General features: G+C 39.6%; 1 protein-coding gene across 1 annotated transcript; it reads left to right on the forward strand.

Moving 5' to 3' along the window:
* The first annotated feature begins 823 nt into the window (after positions 1-823).
* mus101 (mutagen-sensitive 101) lies at positions 824-19,181 on the forward strand. Its single transcript, XM_089714918.1, has 26 exons — positions 824-984; positions 1,292-1,443; positions 1,700-1,832; positions 2,423-2,530; positions 2,831-2,968; positions 3,495-3,616; positions 3,904-4,079; positions 4,706-4,803; positions 4,885-5,001; positions 5,850-6,077; positions 7,713-7,887; positions 9,129-9,263; positions 9,638-9,813; positions 10,927-11,099; positions 11,357-11,556; positions 11,881-12,072; positions 12,625-12,738; positions 13,145-13,282; positions 13,957-14,105; positions 14,521-14,622; positions 14,755-14,808; positions 15,122-15,419; positions 16,131-16,264; positions 16,980-17,180; positions 17,936-18,159; positions 18,958-19,181. The coding sequence occupies exons 1-26, from the start codon at positions 895-897 to the stop codon at positions 19,151-19,153; spliced, it is 4,023 nt and encodes a 1,340-aa protein (XP_089571044.1). The 5' UTR covers positions 824-894; the 3' UTR covers positions 19,154-19,181.
* Positions 19,182-19,395: the final 214 nt, after the last annotated feature.

A 19,395-nucleotide genomic window follows, 5' to 3' on the forward strand; every position in this document is an offset into this window, starting at 1 on the left:
ATTACTTAAAATAACCGTAAATATTTTTCAACCAATTATTATGTATACCACTTTATTTACACATTAATGAGGTTATAGCTAACTCTATGAATATTTTTTTTTTCAACACTGAGCTTTAGCGCAACCTGCTGGTGCGTTTCATGTTCCAATTAAGCATCAGAATAATTCGGCATTGTGCGGCACTGAATCGCAATATGCTCAGTAATTGGAAAACAGCCATCAATTCACGCGCATTACTTTTTCTAGTGCTCGATTGTGCGAAGCGTTGCTGTAGTTGGAACATTCAACGTTAAGCATTATGCCGCACACAATGCCGCATAATGCGCTCTAGTGCTGTAATTGGAAAACGGGACAAGTCTTCACAGATCTTTTTGCAAGAAAAATTTATTTAGTTTTTGCTTCACTTCACGTTAATATAATAAAATAAAAATAAATATTTATGATATGTGTTTCTTCAACAGTGCTTAGCATAATAACATACAATGTAATGGTTATATTACTTCTTTTACTTTATTTGTAGTATTGGCTTCAATCGTTATAAATGATTAATAAATTAATATTTAAATTAATTTTGCGCGAGACTGGGTTAAATTTTATTTTAATGTTATCACTTATCACAGAACTTGCACAGAACAGAAAAAAAACTGTTCTTAAATATTTTGCATTATCATAGACAAGTGACAACTGCTGATTTATTATGACAGCAGTAGGCTGACATAAGGCTGACATTCTGTGATCTGTCAGAAATTTTGTAATTTGTAAATAATTCGCGCGCTCCGACAGTTTTGTGAGCACAATCTAATATTATATAGTTATCTGTGAGCACAATATTTTAGGAACATCAGCCATGCATTTAAGTATTTAACTAGATATAAAATATAAACATTTAGCAATATGTCGGAAGATATAAACGTTACCTTTATAATCCCGAAAAACTTGGCGAGTGAAGATGATTGTTCCGAAGAAATGAAGTTGGCGTTTACAGTGAGTTAAATTGAATGTTCTGATTGTGAATACTGATATAATATTAGTTTAGAATGCATAAGTTGGTTAAGCTTAATCAATGCCCTGTCAAGTATAACTTTTAAGTGTAACTTTATCTGCTTAACGTAATGAATTTAAACGAAAGGTTAGATATTATGTTGACGTTATTTTGTTACAATCATATTTGCTCAATATTGAATTTTAAGTGTTAGATACAAACGATTGATCAATTGAATACAAATATACTTTAAAATGTCAATAAATACAAAGAAAAGAGTCTAATATTCCTGTATATCTATACTTGTAGGCCTGTGAACAACATTCTGGAGGAGGTATACAAGCCCAATGGGTACAGGAGACACAGTGGAAGAAATTCGATGGACTCACAAAAAGAAATGTGTTTGTATTGTCTGATTTTTCCAGTGAACTCTTTGAGAGATTGAAGTTGACAAAATGCTTGTAAGTATACACCTATCCTATTATAATTATTTATTAGTAAATGAATAAATATATTTGAGTTTGTAACTTAAATGGTTTTGAATGGTGAATGTTGAAATGTTTTATTTATTTGAATTCATTCACTAAACAAATAATGATTACTTAATATCATATATTTTATTATTATTATTGATAAGGCTTGTCCTTTATCAATTTTAAACACACAGTATTTCACGAAAGTATACCTTGAACTTAGGCAAACATTTTTTTGTTATAGATTGGTTGGTCCTCGATGTTTATCATGCTGTCTCACAGAGGGGACTCCGATACCCTCTGGTCCAGAACCTGTGTATACTATAGCTATGAGAGGCATTGTGATCACTGCCAGTGGGTTGTCTAAACAACAGAAGGTTAGTTTTTGTTGAGATATTACATATAATTTTTGTGCAAAATTATGTATTAAAAAAAATTATATATTTTTTTGTGGTATTAATGTGAAGTTTAATAAATAATATTGTGTGTGTGTAATAAGTAAGCTTATACTTGAACTAGCTGTTCCCCGCGGTTTCACCCGCATTGCTCCCCTCCTGTTGGTCTTAGCATGTTGATAAATAGCCTATAGCCTTCCTTGATAAATGGGCTATCTAACACTGAAAGAATTTTTCAAATCGGACCAGTAGTTCCCGCGATTAGTGCGTTCAAACAAACAAACAAACTCTTCAGCTTTATAATATTAGTATAGATTATTTATCAGAAAAATGGTTCTATTCATTGTATTACTTATAATTTCATAATAAATATCTATCCTACCTAATTCTATTCCTTCTTTCATCAAAATATCCAAAACCCACCTGCAGATTGATATATTCTGCAAATATAATAATAAGATTTTAAATATAAACAGTACAAGGTTATAATATTTGACCATATTATTGTACCCTTATATTATATTATTTACCCAGTTATTTATAAACATTTATTATATTTTGTTATCTTTTAGGAGAATATCAAGAAGAAAGTGCATTGGATGGGAGGTATCTACAGCACAGTATTGACAGAAGAGACTACACATCTCATATCTGATACTGTTCTTTCAGATAAATATATTGTAAGGAAAAACTGTTAATAATTTTCTTTTCTATTGAATGTGATAGTGTTTTTCGGCCCATTATAAAACCTAGCATAGGTTTTTGGGCTATATACCATCTTCATTTAAAATATTAAATATCTAAAGTAAATAATTTATGGTACAGAATAATCTAGAATTTACAGTATTTTCTTAATTCTTAAGGTAACATAGCATAGATATTTAGGTGTAATTCATATTTAAATTAAAAATTATTTATTCTATTCATGTATTTTCCTTTGTTTTGTACATGTAATATTTAGAAAAATAAATGTTTTACAGAAATCAGTGGAAAAAGGTATACCAATAATGAGCGAAACATGGGTGGAAGCTGTGTGGGAGGCATCTTTACAATTAAATATAAATGGATCTTCATCAGATTTCGACTGTCATCGACTGCCACCATTTACAAATTTGCAGGTAATAGTTCAGGATCCATCGCCCATTTTTGCACTTGATTACTATCAAGCTAATTTTCCGTGAGATGTGATTGAGAACCATCAAATCAACACATTTTATCCTTGTTACCTCTGTTAGCTACCACAATTGAGAGTTTCGTACAGGAAATTATTGGGCGTCTCATCAAAATACAGCTACTCACGGAAAATTAGCTTGATAGTAATCACGTGCAAAAATGGGCGAAGGATCCTGGACTATAAAATTGAGTTGGAAGAATTTTTAATACTTATTCAAATTTTTGTCTGAGATTTCACTAGTAGTATTTTATATTGATTTTCTTGTTAATTCAATTGAAGAAAATTTTTGATTTCATCTTTAAATTATTTTCAATGATGTTTACATAGTTGTTTGTAATTAATAATAACTTAATTTAGTTTTTTCCATTGAACCAATTAAAATATTGTTTTTGATAGTTTTATGTAAACAATTTATTGTTTCATTCATTTATTTGTCTTTATTAATTAAGTTTATTTTATATCTTTATTAGGTTACTACATCGGGGATATCAAAACGCGAAAAACAAACAATAATGAAATTAGTGAATGACAATGGTGGATCCTTCTCTGGAGCTTTCCAGAGTGAGACAACAGATGTTGTTGTGCTTACTAAGTAAGTTTCTATTTGAAATATTAAATTTTCTCAAATATTTGCAAGAGTTTTTTTTATTAAAATTGTTATTTGTACAACAAACACTATAACAATAGATTCAAATAATTTTATGTATGCAAAAAGAATAGATTTTTGGCAACAAAAGAAAATCAAAATATCACGCTAAAAAATATCAAGAAATATTTGTCCAAATCATCTACATATTAGAATTTTTAGTTTTAAATGCAAAGCTACAAATTTTCAAAAATTTATCATCAAGTTTTTTTTTTAATTTTATTTTTTTGTAGAGAAGGCATAGGCAGCGAGAAATACAAGGCCGCATTGGAATACGGCAAAGCATGCGTGCTACCATCTTGGGTGATAGATTCCGCTGCCCGTGGTGTTGCTTTACCATTGCTCAAGTATAAGGTCACTGGAGCCTCTACGTCTTCACCACTTGCTGAACATAGACTTCCTGATATGAGTGAGTTGTTTTTATATACATGGGCGATATGAGTGGGTTATGTGCAATATGAGTGAGTTGTGTTGATATATGTTGTTGATTTGAGTGGGGCTTCTATCGCGGGCCTTGAGCGGGACCGAATCCAGAAATTGCGTAACGGAAAACCTCACGCTCCCCACTCCGACGGGCGGAGGTGTGGCTTGAAGGCATAGCATGCAATAGCTTTCCGCAGCAGCCCCCGAGTGCCACACGTCTTTTTTATATAAATGGGTGATATGAGTGGGTTATGTGTCATATGAGTGAGTTGTGTTGATATACGTTGCTGATTTGAGTGGGATATGTGCAATATGAGTGAGTTGTATTTATATACATTGCTGATATGAGTGAAGTGTTTTCGATATAAGTTAGTTTTTTATTGATACACCTTGGTCATATTACCACTGCACAAGTATATGTCGATAGTGCCTCTACCTCCTGCTTACCGCTGATGAGTGAGCTGTGTGTAATTTCAGTCATATAATTAATAACATGAAGGTGACGGTGATACAATACAAAAAGACAAAGTGACACTGGATTTTTTTTTTATTTCATTTTTTTTTCAATCCATAAGAATCATTGCTTTTATACGAATTTTTATGCATCATCAGGTTTAAATTTCTCGCGAATAACGAACCTGAGGCCGCCAAGTAACTTTGTAGATGAGACACGGTCAGCGGATGTAACCACGCTCTCTGGTAGAGTGAAGGTAAGTTATGTTTAAAATTGGTTGGCTTAACGTTGGTCACATTCTAATTTATTTTGATACGTGATTTTATTCTATTTCCAGCTATCGCAAGAAGTCAAGAAAGCAGATATGTCAATGGATAGAGATATCGTTGAAGCGTTTGAGAATTTTGACATGAGTCTGATCAAAAAGGCTGGACCAATTTTCGATGGATTTTGTGTGAGTATTTATTTTATTTAAAAAGATGACTTTTTTGTTTTTTTAATACCAGTGTGATTGCTATTATGATATTTAATACGGATTTTTTTAAAGCTATGGCATAGCTTCTATCGCGGGCCTTGAGCGCGGGGACCGAATCCAGAAATTCCGTAACGAAAAAACCTCACGCTCCCCACTCCGACGGGCTCGGAGGTGTGGCTTGAAGGCATGCTATGCAATAGCTTTACCGCGACAGTCCCCGAGTGCCACACGTCTTTTTTTTTAATACTAGTGTGGTTGCTATCATCATACTCAATACGGTTTTTTTAATCTTGTGAATGGCGTGTTATTGAAGTGAAAACTTCTTTAGCGGCGTTGAGCACTTTTTCTGTAATTGGTATAAAATCTTAAACTCGCGTCAGGACACGTGACCTGATCGAAAAAGCGTAAGACGGATACCATTCCAAAATATCAAACATGCTCAACGTTAATAATCATGTTTTCACTTCTGCAGCCACTCCCGGAGTGCATCCCCCGTCTTTTTTTTTAAATACTAGTGTGTTGCTATCATCATACTCAATACGGATTTTTGAAGTGAAAACTTCTTTAGCGGCGTTGGGTATAAAATCTTAAACTCGCGTCAGGACACGTGATCTGATCGAAAAAGCGTAAGACGGACTTTTTTTTTTTAGCTTTTATATTTCATGCGTAAGACGGATACCATTCCAAAATATCAAACATGCTCAACGTTAATAATCAAGTTTTCACTTCTGCCGGCACTCCCGGAGTGCAACCCGTCTTTTTTTTCAAATCTCGTGAATGGCGTGTCATTTTGACGATAAAATGTTTGAAATGTTCGCGTGTTACAGATCTGGGTGACGGGCATGGAGGGCGTGTGCCGCGAGCGCGCCGCCGCGTGCGTGTCGCGGTGCGGCGGCGTGCGGTACGACGCGCCGCACGAGCGCGTCACGCACACCGCCGCCGGCTCGCAGCGCGCCGCGCGGGCCGCAGTGCTGGCCCTGCCCGCCGCGCCCGTGCTGCGGGCCGACTGGCTGGCGCACAGCGTGCGGGCCGCCGCAGCGCTGCCGGAGGGGCAGGTGTGTGGGGGGGGGCGTGCGGTACGACGCGCCGCACGAGCGCGTCACGCACACCGCCGCCGGCTCGCAGCGCGCCGCGCGGGCCGCAGTGCTGGCCCTGCCCGCCGCGCCCGTGCTGCGGGCCGACTGGCTGGCGCACAGCGTGCGGGCCGCCGCAGCGCTGCCGGAGGGGCAGGTGTGTGGGGGGGGGCGTGCGGTACGACGCGCCGCACGAGCGCGTCACGCACACCGCCGCCGGCTCGCAGCGCGCCGCGCGGGCCGCAGTGCTGGCCCTGCCCGCCGCGCCCGTGCTGCGGGCCGACTGGCTGGCGCACAGCGTGCGGGCCGCCGCAGCGCTGCCGGAGGGGCAGGTGTGTGGGGGGGGGCGTGCGGTACGACGCGCCGCACGAGCGCGTCACGCACACCGCCGCCGGCTCGCAGCGCGCCGCGCGGGCCGCAGTGCTGGCCCTGCCCGCCGCGCCCGTGCTGCGGGCCGACTGGCTGGCGCACAGCGTGCGGGCCGCCGCAGCGCTGCCGGAGGGGCAGGTGTGTGGGGGGGGGCGTGCGGTACGACGCGCCGCACGAGCGCGTCACGCACACCGCCGCCGGCTCGCAGCGCGCCGCGCGGGCCGCAGTGCTGGCCCTGCCCGCCGCGCCCGTGCTGCGGGCCGACTGGCTGGCGCACAGCGTGCGGGCCGCCGCAGCGCTGCCGGAGGGGCAGGTGTGTGGGGGGGGGCGTGCGGTACGACGCGCCGCACGAGCGCGTCACGCACACCGCCGCCGGCTCGCAGCGCGCCGCGCGGGCCGCAGTGCTGGCCCTGCCCGCCGCGCCCGTGCTGCGGGCCGACTGGCTGGCGCACAGCGTGCGGGCCGCCGCAGCGCTGCCGGAGGGGCAGGTGTTTCAAATCGAACCAGTAGCACAGAATACATAATAGTAGCTAAACGCTACAGAACGGACACTCTCCGCCTCCCGCCAAAATTAAACACTTACCTCACCCCGCACGATCACGCTATAAATGGTCCACATTTTTCTACAAGGACTATCGTCCTTGTAGAAAAATTTGATTTAATGTTGTCAATCTTCGTTGCGTATCCGCAACGAAGATTGACAACATTAATCAAATTGACTTAAAGTAATTTTATTATTTTGGATTTGTGATTATCGTTTTTCGTAGAAAATGGTTAGATATTGAGCTGTTTACGGATGTATTTCATCTGAAAATCTCGAATTTTTTTTACGCTAGTCCCAAATGTGCCAACGATAAAGTGTTAACACACACATTTGCAGTCTCTACAGTGTGACTGTCAAAACGATAATTTTGTATGGAGTGTCCGAGGTGTGCCAGTAGTTCCTGAGATTAGCGCGTTCAAACAAACAAACTCTTCAGCTTTATAATATTACTAGCTTGTCGCCCGCGGCTTCGCCCGCTTTATCTAAAACATAATAAATTATATACTAAAACCTTCCTCTTGAATCACTCTATCTATTAAAAAAAAACCGCATCAAAATCCGTTGCGTAGTTTTAAACATTTAAGCATACATAGGGACAGAGAAAGCGACTTTGTTTTATACTATGTAGTGAGTATAGATAGACCATAGATTGTAAAAAAAATAATATTTTTAATTAAAAAAAAAAATCAATATCTCCCTTCCAGTACCTCTTTGACACGCAAGCCACTACTCCCGTGAAATCCCGCAAGCCGCCAATAGAACAAGCGTCTCCAATGAGCAAACGCAACTTGCAACTTTTACATGAACCGCTCAACTTACCTCCTCCGAAACCTGTGGAAGTCGCGCCAGTTGATGATATAGTTAACCATTATTTAAGTCGTAAGTATTGTTATTTATTGCACGCCTCATAAGCGAAGCGTTGAGGTGGGTACTACTGTCACTTCGCGCAAAACATCTGATTTTTCAAACTTAAAATGTCTTTATGTATCATACATTGCACTTGTAAGATAATACATACACACACATATTAAGAAAAAACACTATTTTTAACGTTCATGATATTTTTGATGTCATTTTTGTTATTTAAACTAGTTAAAAAACAGTTTAAAAAAGTTCTGTCTTGGACGTCCGTGTGTCTGTATGTGCGGATCCTTTTTCTTGTTAACACGATAGCGACCGAAATACTAATCGAGTCTTTTTTTTTCTCTTACGCTTGAGTATGCTCAGGAATAGAACCCTTTCATTTTTCAGGGTCTGATTCGATGTGGTTTAATTGTTATTAAATAAACAAAAATAATAATTAATAAATATTTATTAAAAAAAATTATGAGGCGTGCACTTTTGGATTTTCCAAATTATTTGCTAGTATAACGTGGTGATCTGCTTTTTACAGATATGTGAATGTTAATGAAATGAAAGAATGATTATTATGTAGTATGTAGGCATTACAAAATTTTTGTACCTCATTAATTTGTACCACATTTCCTGCATTGTTTTGTACGATGAAGTGTTAAAAATAAATAAATGATTCTTAATCACTGAGCCAAAAAAAAAAAAAAAAAAATGAAAATTAAGACTCAAAATTTTCTAGGATTTCAGAAGGGCACAATAATTTGTATCCATAATGTCCTCTTATTAAACATGTTTTGTAACTTCATAAAAAAATATCCTAAATCAAAACTCTTCATTTATGTGTACTTTTTATACGAATCTATAGAAAATAATATGTAATAATAATATATATAATATATATATATTATATACATTGAGTTACTATGTACTACGTACTAGAGAGGGCATTACTACTACACTCTTTGTAACACGAGTTAGAGGCTAACGTCACAAACCATTTTTTTTGTTACATTGATTGGTTTTTATTGATAAGTTTATTCATATTTTTTTAAATGAAATGAAAATACGTTTATTATGGATACATACAAAAATACAAATAAAAAAAGAAACAAGAAACTTAAATATAATGAGGCAGAATATCTACAAACCGCCCCGCGCCGCCGCGCTTGCAGCACAGATTTTGTTCGTGGTATCCTCTCTATACGTAGTAACAATAACTCAATGATTATATATAGTACATAATATGTATAATATGTATATTCTTATAGAAAACTTAGAACCCCGAGAGAAAACGCCAGAGCCCGTACCAGTCCCTGTGTCAGATGACGTCACTAATCAGAATCCTGATATCACAGAAGATATCGGAGACGATCCCACTGAAGAAATCGAACAGATATTTAGAGGTAAGTCTTTAATATTTTAAATTAAAGAAAGTACATTTTTTGCCTATTCAATTTCTTCTTCAGTGAAACACTTATTGTTAGTAACAATTATATACAAAAAAAAAATGCTCTTAGGTACGAAAAGTTCAATGAGGGTAGAATTTCGGTCTTTGGAAATTCGACTTTAAAGTCATGCAAATAAGGTTGAATATATTTTGTATATTTTGATTGAAGGCTGTTAAAATTTATTACATTTAGTAAGTTCTGAAGTAATAAATGTAGCCAATAAGTGTAGTCCTTTTGACTAGAATGTTGATAAAAACATTTGAAAACAGCTTAAATTAAAGTTGTTAAATGATCGATGATTAAGATTTTTAACACATGTTAATTTTTAGGTATTAAAATCGAAGTGCAAGGTCTAGAAGAAGAAGCGATAAGTGAAATAGGCGCGGAAGTATCGGCGGCTGGTGGTCTATTGGTCGCGAAGGGTGGTGGGGGGAGTTACCGCCTCGTGCCACTAGATTGGGACTGTGATGATGATAGTATTGAATATATTACTGTGTTTTGGATTGTGAGTATAGTTAGTTTTCATTATTGTGATGATGACAATCTATACTAATACTAGCTGTTGCCCGCAGCTTTGCCTGCGTGGAAAAGATAAATTTTCATGGTACAAACTTTCATCTCCTATTTGATCCCCTTGGGGGATGAATTTTCTAAAATCCTTTCTTAGAGGACGCCTACGTTATGACATCTACCTGCATGCCAAATTTCAGCCCGATACGTCCAGTGGTTTGGGCTGTGCGTTGATAGATCACTATATCAGTCACCTATAAGTTTTATATATATAGATTAAAAAGCTGAAGATTTTATTTGTTTGTTTCGTGTAATTCTTTCGGTGTTAGATATCATCACGCTAAGACCAACAGCAGCGGATCAATTCTCGTAAAACCGCGAGGCTCAGCTTGTATAGAATATATCACTGTGTTTTGGATCGTTAATATTGCAATTGGTCGCAAATTTTCATATAATTTTGGTGGATAGGTAGGTAGTATTTATTTGCATGGCAATTTGTTGGAGCATTATAAGATTATGTATTTATAAATTGTGAAAATATATTTAACGATTTTGAATCGTGGAAGCATGGACGTATAAAAAAAGACGGACGGTATATCGCCTAAACATTGAGTGAAGCCTAGTAATGGCGGCGAAACATCCATGTGTGTGTGCCATGTTGCCATGGCAACAGCTGTCCTGTTGACAATGGCGGCTGTATTTTTTTCTATAAATTTTGCTGTAATAATTTTGTCATTAAAACAAAAAAGAAATAACTTGCTTCCCTGTGGAATGTAATCCCTCGTGTTTTGTTATTTATAATTGTACTGTTGCGACACCATTTAACCACGCAAGACGGCATTTTAAATATTTTTTGTGAAACAGTGACGCAGTTAATCAGTCGGTAGTTCACGACGTAATGGCGGCCGACTAGCTTACTATGGTGAGAGTGTGTGCGTGTTTATTGTCTTTACACGATCGCTAGCTTACTATGGTGGCTTCACGTTGTTTGTTCGTAATACGGCGTCCGTCTTTTTTTATACGTCCATGCGTGGAAGTCTAAGTATCCATTTGTCCATCTACTAACATAGCTTTTTCTCTCATATGTTAAAGTTCTCTTGCTCAACAGAAAGACTGTCTCAGTCAGCAAGAGCTGGTGCCGCTCCAGTACTACCACCGACCTGTCTCCATACCGCAGACGTCTGGCCCCGGTCCGTTACACGGAGTGGTGGCCAGTCTCAGCACTTATAGTGGGCTAGAGAGGGCGTTCCTGGACGAGCTGGCCAAGTTATTGGGAGCTACGTGAGTGTTTCTTGTATTATTGCCTCGTTGTTGATCTTTGTTGTGACGTGTTGTTACATGTTGCGACGTGTTGTTACGTGTTGCGACGTGATGTTACGGGTTACTACGTGTTCCTGGATGTTGCTACGTGCGGTTGCGTGTTTGGTAATTGAATTGCCATTTGTTATATTTCTCCTTAACTAACTTACTTTACTTTACTTTTACTATTACTATTTTATTTGGATTCAGTTTCAGTACAAAATGTGCTATTACTACAGGACGCAGCTGCGCTTCTGCCGGCGCACGACGGCCACGGCTCTCGCGTCGACGCACTTGATCTGCCCCACGGCGAGCGGCGACAAGTACCTGGGCGCGGTGAAGTGGGGCCTGCCGGCCGTGCGGGCGGGCTGGCTGCGGGCCTGTGCGGCGGCGGGCCGGCGGGTCAGCGAGCGGCCGCACCTCGTGGGCGATACCGTGGGTGAGTGGGGTGGGTCGGCAGGCCGGCGGGCCGGCGGGCCGGTGGATCGGTGGGTCGCGGCTGTGTGTCCCCATTGTGAGTGTTCCGCAGCCTGCCGGCTGCTGCGTGACGTCACAGGGACCGGTGGGTCACGTGACACGTATCATTTTAGGTTTATAGACGTAACTCCCGTAATGTTTCGTTTAAAGTGGTTAGTCTGAGTTACAATATATTAAAATGATTGTTATAATTTTCTGAACTAAGTATGTAAACCACTTGTAACAAGGCTTTTTTGTAGATTTAAAATAAATTAACTTTTTATTTATATGAATTTATCTATTTCAGCACCAATTCTAGAAAATCCAGAAGAGTCCCCACAAGGCAAAGAGCTTGAGAACAAAAGAGAGACAGGGATGGATATAGGAAAAGACAAGCAGCAAGAGAGAGACAAAGAGAACGAAATGTTGCCGCCCGCTGATACACACGTGCCGAGGAAGAGTTTAGCGAAAGATGATACGCCGAAGGCTGATCAAAATGGTAAGAAAATATTTCAATATTTATAATTAAAAAAAAAATCGAGTCCGACTCGCGGAAATATGGGTTCCGTACAAATAAGCTATTTTTTTTTTATTAATATGAATCGCAATGTTGCGATATTATAATAAAGTGTATATTTTCGAATAATTGCAGTAATAGGGCCCCGTTTTACCCTTTTTGAATGGAACCCTTAAAAAGTGCTTAAAAACCCTTAAATCCTTGTGCTAAGGAATGGACAAGGATTTTCTGTCATTGTGAAAAATTCCATACAACTTCTTTGTAAGAAGATTAATAACCAATCCCTTTAGGCTATTGTTTCAATACAAAAAAATTGGTTGTTTGTAAAGTAGGTTTACGATCGAGATGTTTACGTGATAACGTCTTATTGGTGGCAGCGCTCGAGATGAGACGGGAGATCGGTCCGTCTCTCTCTCGTTATACCTGCGATCGCGCTCGTGAGGTTTTGGTGTGACACAAGTTTCTGAACATGTCACCCGACTAAAACGATTTTAAAAACGTTATCACGTTAACAATATAAATAAATAATTTCAGACGACATGTCGCCCGCGTCACGGTATATAGCGATGGCTCGACAGGGCCTGCTGGGGGGAGACTCGCAGGAGACACCAAAAAGGGTGCAGGAACTTCAAGAGGCTGATAAACAAGGTAAATTTCTTTGAGATATCATAGATAAGGAGATATCTTTATAATTTTGCCAAAGGTAAGATATCTGTAATTAATTGTTCACCTAGTTTTTGAAATTAACCATTTTTTTTTTCATCATTTAATCCGCACACACTCAATATGTGAAGAATAATAGAAATGTTATAATACTTTTAGACCTCAATGTTAATAAATATCAAAATACCCACATAAGTTTTTTATGAGGGTATTTGAATATATAACATTGTAAACCGTTATAAATCCTTCAGCATTAGGTTAAACGGTTTTCCCTTTTCATTATTTATTTATTATTCATTTATTCAGGGAAAATATTTACAATTCTTAAATACGATTTTAAGTGTATTTTTTTGTCAATTAAAAATATAAAATAATCTATTCACATGAACAGAAGTAGCAGTACGCACTCCAGACGAAGCTTTATCCACACCAAATTTAGCCGTATATAGCCCGACCACCCGGCGCCGCTTGCAAGCGCTGAGACGCGGGGAAATGCCCTCCGACCCGGTGCGGACGCCTAACGATCCTTGTGAGTATGAGATTCATTAAAAAATTGGTTGTCTGTAAAGTCGGTTTACTGACGATAGTTGAACGTGACAACGTCCGATTATGCTTCTTTGTCGCTCGTTCCGCGCTCTCGCTTGCACTTCAAGCCTTACATGGAACTTAATCCGCGTTTCTTCAATTGTAGCTTTTAACAATTAATTGTTATTCAGGAGTAGTATTATTATTTAGGAGCTTCATACTGGAAATTCTGAAAACACGCTCATACCTATACAGTTGTTATATAATGACCTAACTTGATTGAACATAGTTGGTATATTTAAGTTGTATGGACGGCTACTTTCAAATGTTTCAAGAACACTCATTTTTTTTTTAATTTATTATGGCCATTTTACTCATTAGGTTAAGTACTTTGGAATTTGGATATCAGTTTAAAGTTTTTTGATATCTGTAATAGTTACGGAATAATCGCCTGTGCACACTTAACGATTACACCCTGTATAAAAATGAAACCCGTTTCGCGTTGTCACGGCATCGCGTGTGAACGGCTGAACCGATTTCGATAATTCTTTTTTTTTTGTATTTCTTGAAGTACGAGGATGGTTCTAATGTAGAGAAAACGTAAATATGTACCACGGGCGAAGCGGGGGCGGACCACTAGTGTTCAATACTTCCAGGCTAACAATAAATATTTTTCAGTCGCTCGACAAATAGAAACCCCAGATAGTGGTTTCGGCGCAGCATTACGGCCGGGTTCGGGAAGATTATCTCCGGAGTCCAGGAAACGATTGTGGAAGGTGGTCAACGAGCTGCCGTCGAAACAAGAGCCGCCTAAGGATAAACAGACGGTAAATATGCGGGGATGCGGGGTATTTGGCAAGAATCTCGATATTTTGTATGCTACAGGAAATTTTAGCTTTTTTAGCTTACAATACAATCTTCCTATAAAACATACCGTAGATATTTGGAGATAATAATTTTTTTAACAGTGTAATTTGGCATGATTCTCGACTTTTCTTTTCTTATCTTTTATAGTTGAAAAAGACGCGTAAACCTGTTAAATATAGCATGACTACTAAGTCAAAGTAAATTAATTGTAATGTTATATTGTGGTAGTTTAATAAAAACTCTGTACAAATTGAGAAAAACATTGGAATGGAAAATGAAATAGATACTAAATACCACATACGAACATTTAAGTTTACTACGTAATTTAAGTAACTTATTATATTGAATTTAAATTAATACAATACTTTTTCACAGCCTTTATCGGAGATAATGAATCGATATCTCGCTCAGTTCAACGGTAACTCATCTACTCCGCCTTCAGGACACACCGTTGCTCCAAGAAAATTGCACTTACAAGTTAGTGAGTTACTGAGTGAGTGTGTGTGAGTGAGTGTGAGTGAGTGACCTTTTTATCTCTACATACGTCTTTAATAAACTCAAAAAAAGTAGTTATTAAAGTGTTTTCACATTATAATGTTTTCTTTTTAGGATGATGTCGAAACACCACCTCCTAAGATGGCGAGAATGTCACACACTCATCAAGTAAGTGCATAGTTTAGGATCAGTAATTTTTGTAATACATTTAAACCCAATAAAAAAAATTAAATCTAATTCTCGTAATTTATATAATTTTCGATATAGAGCAGGAGCATTAAAAAAATAAACTAGTGAGTCTAATATTTTATTCATTTATTCATTTTGCATAGAATTCGGATATCGCAGTTTCATTTGTTAGTAAAAAATAAAAATAAAACATAGTATTAATGTTAGTAATTACATCTAGTATGATGCCGGTCTGATTACACACCTTTTTCGTTATAGCTATCTCTATTCTATTCAATTTATTATCATTCAGAGTCCCAGCTGTATGAACAACGCAAGCGATAGCGCCATCAGCAACAACAAAACCAACATCAACAGCACCAACAATAAAAGCAACAGCAATAGCAACATCAACACTCCTAGCAGTAACATTAAAAGCAACAAAAGCAACACGTCTAGCAACAACAGCAACACGCCTAGCAACAACAGTACCAAGTCAAGCATTACCGCGGCAGTAGATGCTCAATTACAGAAACTTAGTGCGGCATTAAGTAACCGACTCAGTTCGCAGCGAGCGAAGCGAACGCGGGACTCTGTTAGTGTTACGCCTGGTGAGTTATTTTGAACCTTATGTGTATGTGATATGGTCGATATTTGTTCACAAAGTTCAGACATCAATAACAACAGCAACAAGTCAAGTATACCACTAGCAGTGATGCTGAATTTTGAATTATATGTGTATAGTCATAAGGTTGATTTTTGTTTGCAGTGCCGATATTTGTTTGCGATTTTTTATTTAAGTTTGGTTATATTATTTTGTGAGCTAATCCAATACAGGGTAGCCCACCGTCCTATACCCAATGTAAGGTCAAAGGGACTTATAGTTTACAATGACTAAGGAAAAAATACCAAAACAAAACGACGTCAAAAATAGAGATATTTTAATGAGTGCCTTCAAGCTTAGCCGACATATACTAAAACATTATGTTAATACTAGATTTCCGCCCGCGGCTTCGCCCGCGTTTTCAAAGGAAAACCCGCATAGTTCCCGTTCCCGTGGGATTTCCGGGATAAAACCTATCCTATGTGTTAATCCAAGTTACCCTCTATATGTGTGCTAAATTTCATTGTAATCGGTTCAGTAGTTTATACGTGAAGGAGTAACAAACATCCATACATCCATACTTACAAACTTTCGCTTTTATAATAGTAGTAGGATGTGACATTAACATAATGTTTAGGTAGATATAAGGTTCGACACGAACATAATATATTTGCGATAAGTTTTAGAAGATACTTAGTACTAAATACGTTTTTTTCAGTCCAAGGTCCAGAAGTAGAAGCAGGTCCGGAATCGCAACCGAACACAGTGGGCTGGGACGATACAACACCACAGCGTACTGACGCGGCCACACAGCCAGACATCAAGCGTTTCATGCTGTCGTCTAATGTGGATGTGAGTTTTGGTGCAAAAAAATAGCGTGTCAGAAGTGAAACTTCTTTGGCAAAATTCAAAAATCTAAAGATTCAAAGATATCCAAAATCGTCGCCGTATTCTATGACGTGAGGGTATTGCTAGACGTGACCTTGAAATTTCGTGACCGTGAAACTTCTTTAGGCACGTTGAGAGTAAACTCTCAACGTGCCTAAAGAAGTTTCACTTCAATAATGTGTTTTTATGTGGTTCACAACTTGAATGCCACATATTTTTTTTTAATTTTAAATCATTTATTCAGATGGTAAATTACATTTAGTTTTGTAAGCATGTTATTCTTGCTATACAAATAACATTGGTCTCAAATGTGATCCCTGGAGTACTCCCAATGGAATTTAATTTTATTTTAAAAATGTTACATTGAATTTAAACGTTGAATACGATTCAGAGGTACAGAGAAACACGCCATTGATGGAGTCACCCATTGATACTCATTTCTGTGATGTTTTTGAGCAATATTTCATGGTCAAATAATTCAAACGCCTTGCTGAAATCTTTTTATATAAAATCTTACTATCTCTAAAATAAACTTCACCAAATTTGTTCTGGTACATTTCTAAGCTTATGACAAACAATAATATTTCAGATGAGGTTTACATTTATGTACAGTTTTGATTTTTGTCCCGTGTTTCGTATTTTCCGGCAATTTTCAAGTGTCATCCATTGAATATTCCAGAATCGCGAAGAAATAATCGCGATGATAGAGCACCTGGGTGGCGAGGTTTGCGAGGGAGCAGAGTTGGACGCGAATGCTACGCACCTGCTGTGCGCTCTGCCCGGGCGCAGCGAGAAGATGCTCTGCTCGGTGGCGGGCGGCAAGTGGGTGCTGCACCCCGCGTACGTGGCGCGCAGCAGAGCAGCGGGCCGCTTGCTGCAGGTGCTGCTCAATACTAACTAATGTCACACTATGTGCTCTGCTCGGCGCAGCGAGAAGATGCTCTGCTCGGTGGCGGGCGGCAAGTGGGTGCTGCACCCCGCGTACGTGGCGCGCAGCAGAGCAGCGGGCCGCTTGCTGCAGGTGCTGCTCAATACTAACTAATGTCACACTATGTGCTCTGCTCGGCGCAGCGAGAAGATGCTCTGCTCGGTGGCGGGCGGCAAGTGGGTGCTGCACCCCGCGTACGTGGCGCGCAGCAGAGCAGCGGGCCGCTTGCTGCAGGTGCTGCTCAATACTAACTAATGTCACACTATGTGCTCTGCTCGGCGCAGCGAGAAGATGCTCTGCTCGGTGGCGGGCGGCAAGTGGGTGCTGCACCCCGCGTACGTGGCGCGCAGCAGAGCAGCGGGCCGCTTGCTGCAGGTGCTGCTCAATACTAACTAATGTCACACTATGTGCTCTGCTCGGCGCAGCGAGAAGATGCTCTGCTCGGTCCGAATCATAAATATTCATCTTTTGTTGCCCCAGCAGACGTTGTTCTACCATATTGTCCCTTTTTCGTATTTTCTATGATAAACATTTTAAATTGCTCGATCCGCTCTCTCTCGTATTTTACGCTTGGCAACACATCTTGCTATTCATTTTTAAGGTCTCATAAAAAATAATTTTATTATTAGAAACGTACGCTGATATTTAAATTTTATAACTATTCTAGCAATTATTTTACACATGATCACTCAATTCCATACTTACAGGAAGAAGAATACGAATGGGGCAACCCCCTAGCGACCTCCCTACCCCCCCTCTCCGGGGGGGAAGCAAGCCTAGCTCGCGCTGCGTATCGCTGGCGCAGTGCAGTGTCCCGTGGGGCCCCGGGGCCCTTTGTGGGGCTCGTAGCATTGTTACATGTACCAACGCCTAGGAGAAGGTTGTTGGCGAGACTGTTGGAAGCCGGTGGTGGTACTGCACCTGATGAACAGTAAGTTCTTATTTCCTAGTGATAAAGGTTATATTCGCTTGGCGTGTCTTGTGATGAGGCATAAACAGTAAGTTCTTATTTCCTAGTGATAAGGGTGAGATTGGCTTAGCTTACTGGCGAGACTGTTGGAAGCCGGTGGTGGTACTGCACCTGATGAACAGTAAGTTCTTATTTCCTAGTGATAAGGGTGAGATTGGCTTAGCTTACTGGCGAGACTGTTGGAAGCCGGTGGTGGTACTGCACCTGATGAACAATAAAGGTTATATTCGCTTGGCTATTGTGTCTTATGCTGAGGCGCTCTTATGGCATCGTAATAAGGACGATATTGGCGGATGTAAAGTAAGTTCTAGTTGCGCTACTGCACGTGCTGCTGATGGCAACATGCTTGATATTCAGCGATATGATATATCGATAGGATAGTAGACCTTTTGGTATTGTATTAAGACGATTTTGGTGGTGATACTGAGCCTGATGTGCAGTGAGTACTACTACTAATGTAGGAGTGTCGACTTTATCGTACTGCGATAGGGTTGGAATTACCATATCAAACAATAATTGTATCATCCAATGGGCGGCTGTTGACACGGGCGGCAACACGACGCCCGATGTACAGTGAGTATGATGTGGGAATGTCGATCGTATTATACGGTGATAACGCTCAAATTACTGTCATTCAATTTTCATAAAAAAAATCCTTTCTGAACGTGTTAACAACTAAAAATGCTACAGAGAAATTTCATACATTTAAAAAAAGAAACTAAACTCATTTTAATCCAAGTAAATTTAATAATTTTCCAGGCCACCTTACTCCAACGACGAAGTAACAGTCTGCTTCGCGGATGTGAAGCGTCTCCCACTATCAGAACAAGATACAAGGTGGCTGATATCTAAGAGAATTCCCGTGTGCGCTCCTGTGCTATTGTCATCGTATCTCACTGAAGAAACACCCCCTAATCCATGGGAACATTGTCTTCCGGAATTTAGACCTAATTGAATGGGAATAAAGATTATTTTGTATTTAATTTGTGTTTTATTTCTGCAATTTTCGATAGTCTTAAAATTATTGTTCATCAGTATTTTGTACTTAAATTTCTATGTAAGTCAGGTGCAGTTAATGTAAAAATTAATTAGCCCATTGAGCCCCGAACGGCCCGATCGGGCCACGACACAATAGATTTTCTATTGTGTCTGTGATTCCGGGGCCTGAGTTGTTACAACACATGGAAATCTGTCCAG

This window comes from Colias philodice, chromosome 3 (genome assembly GCF_061535455.1).
Source record: "Colias philodice isolate Cphi_HAF_F1 chromosome 3, ilColPhil1 Martin Lab GWU primary, whole genome shotgun sequence".
In the NCBI taxonomy this organism is placed as follows: domain Eukaryota; kingdom Metazoa; phylum Arthropoda; class Insecta; order Lepidoptera; family Pieridae; genus Colias; species Colias philodice.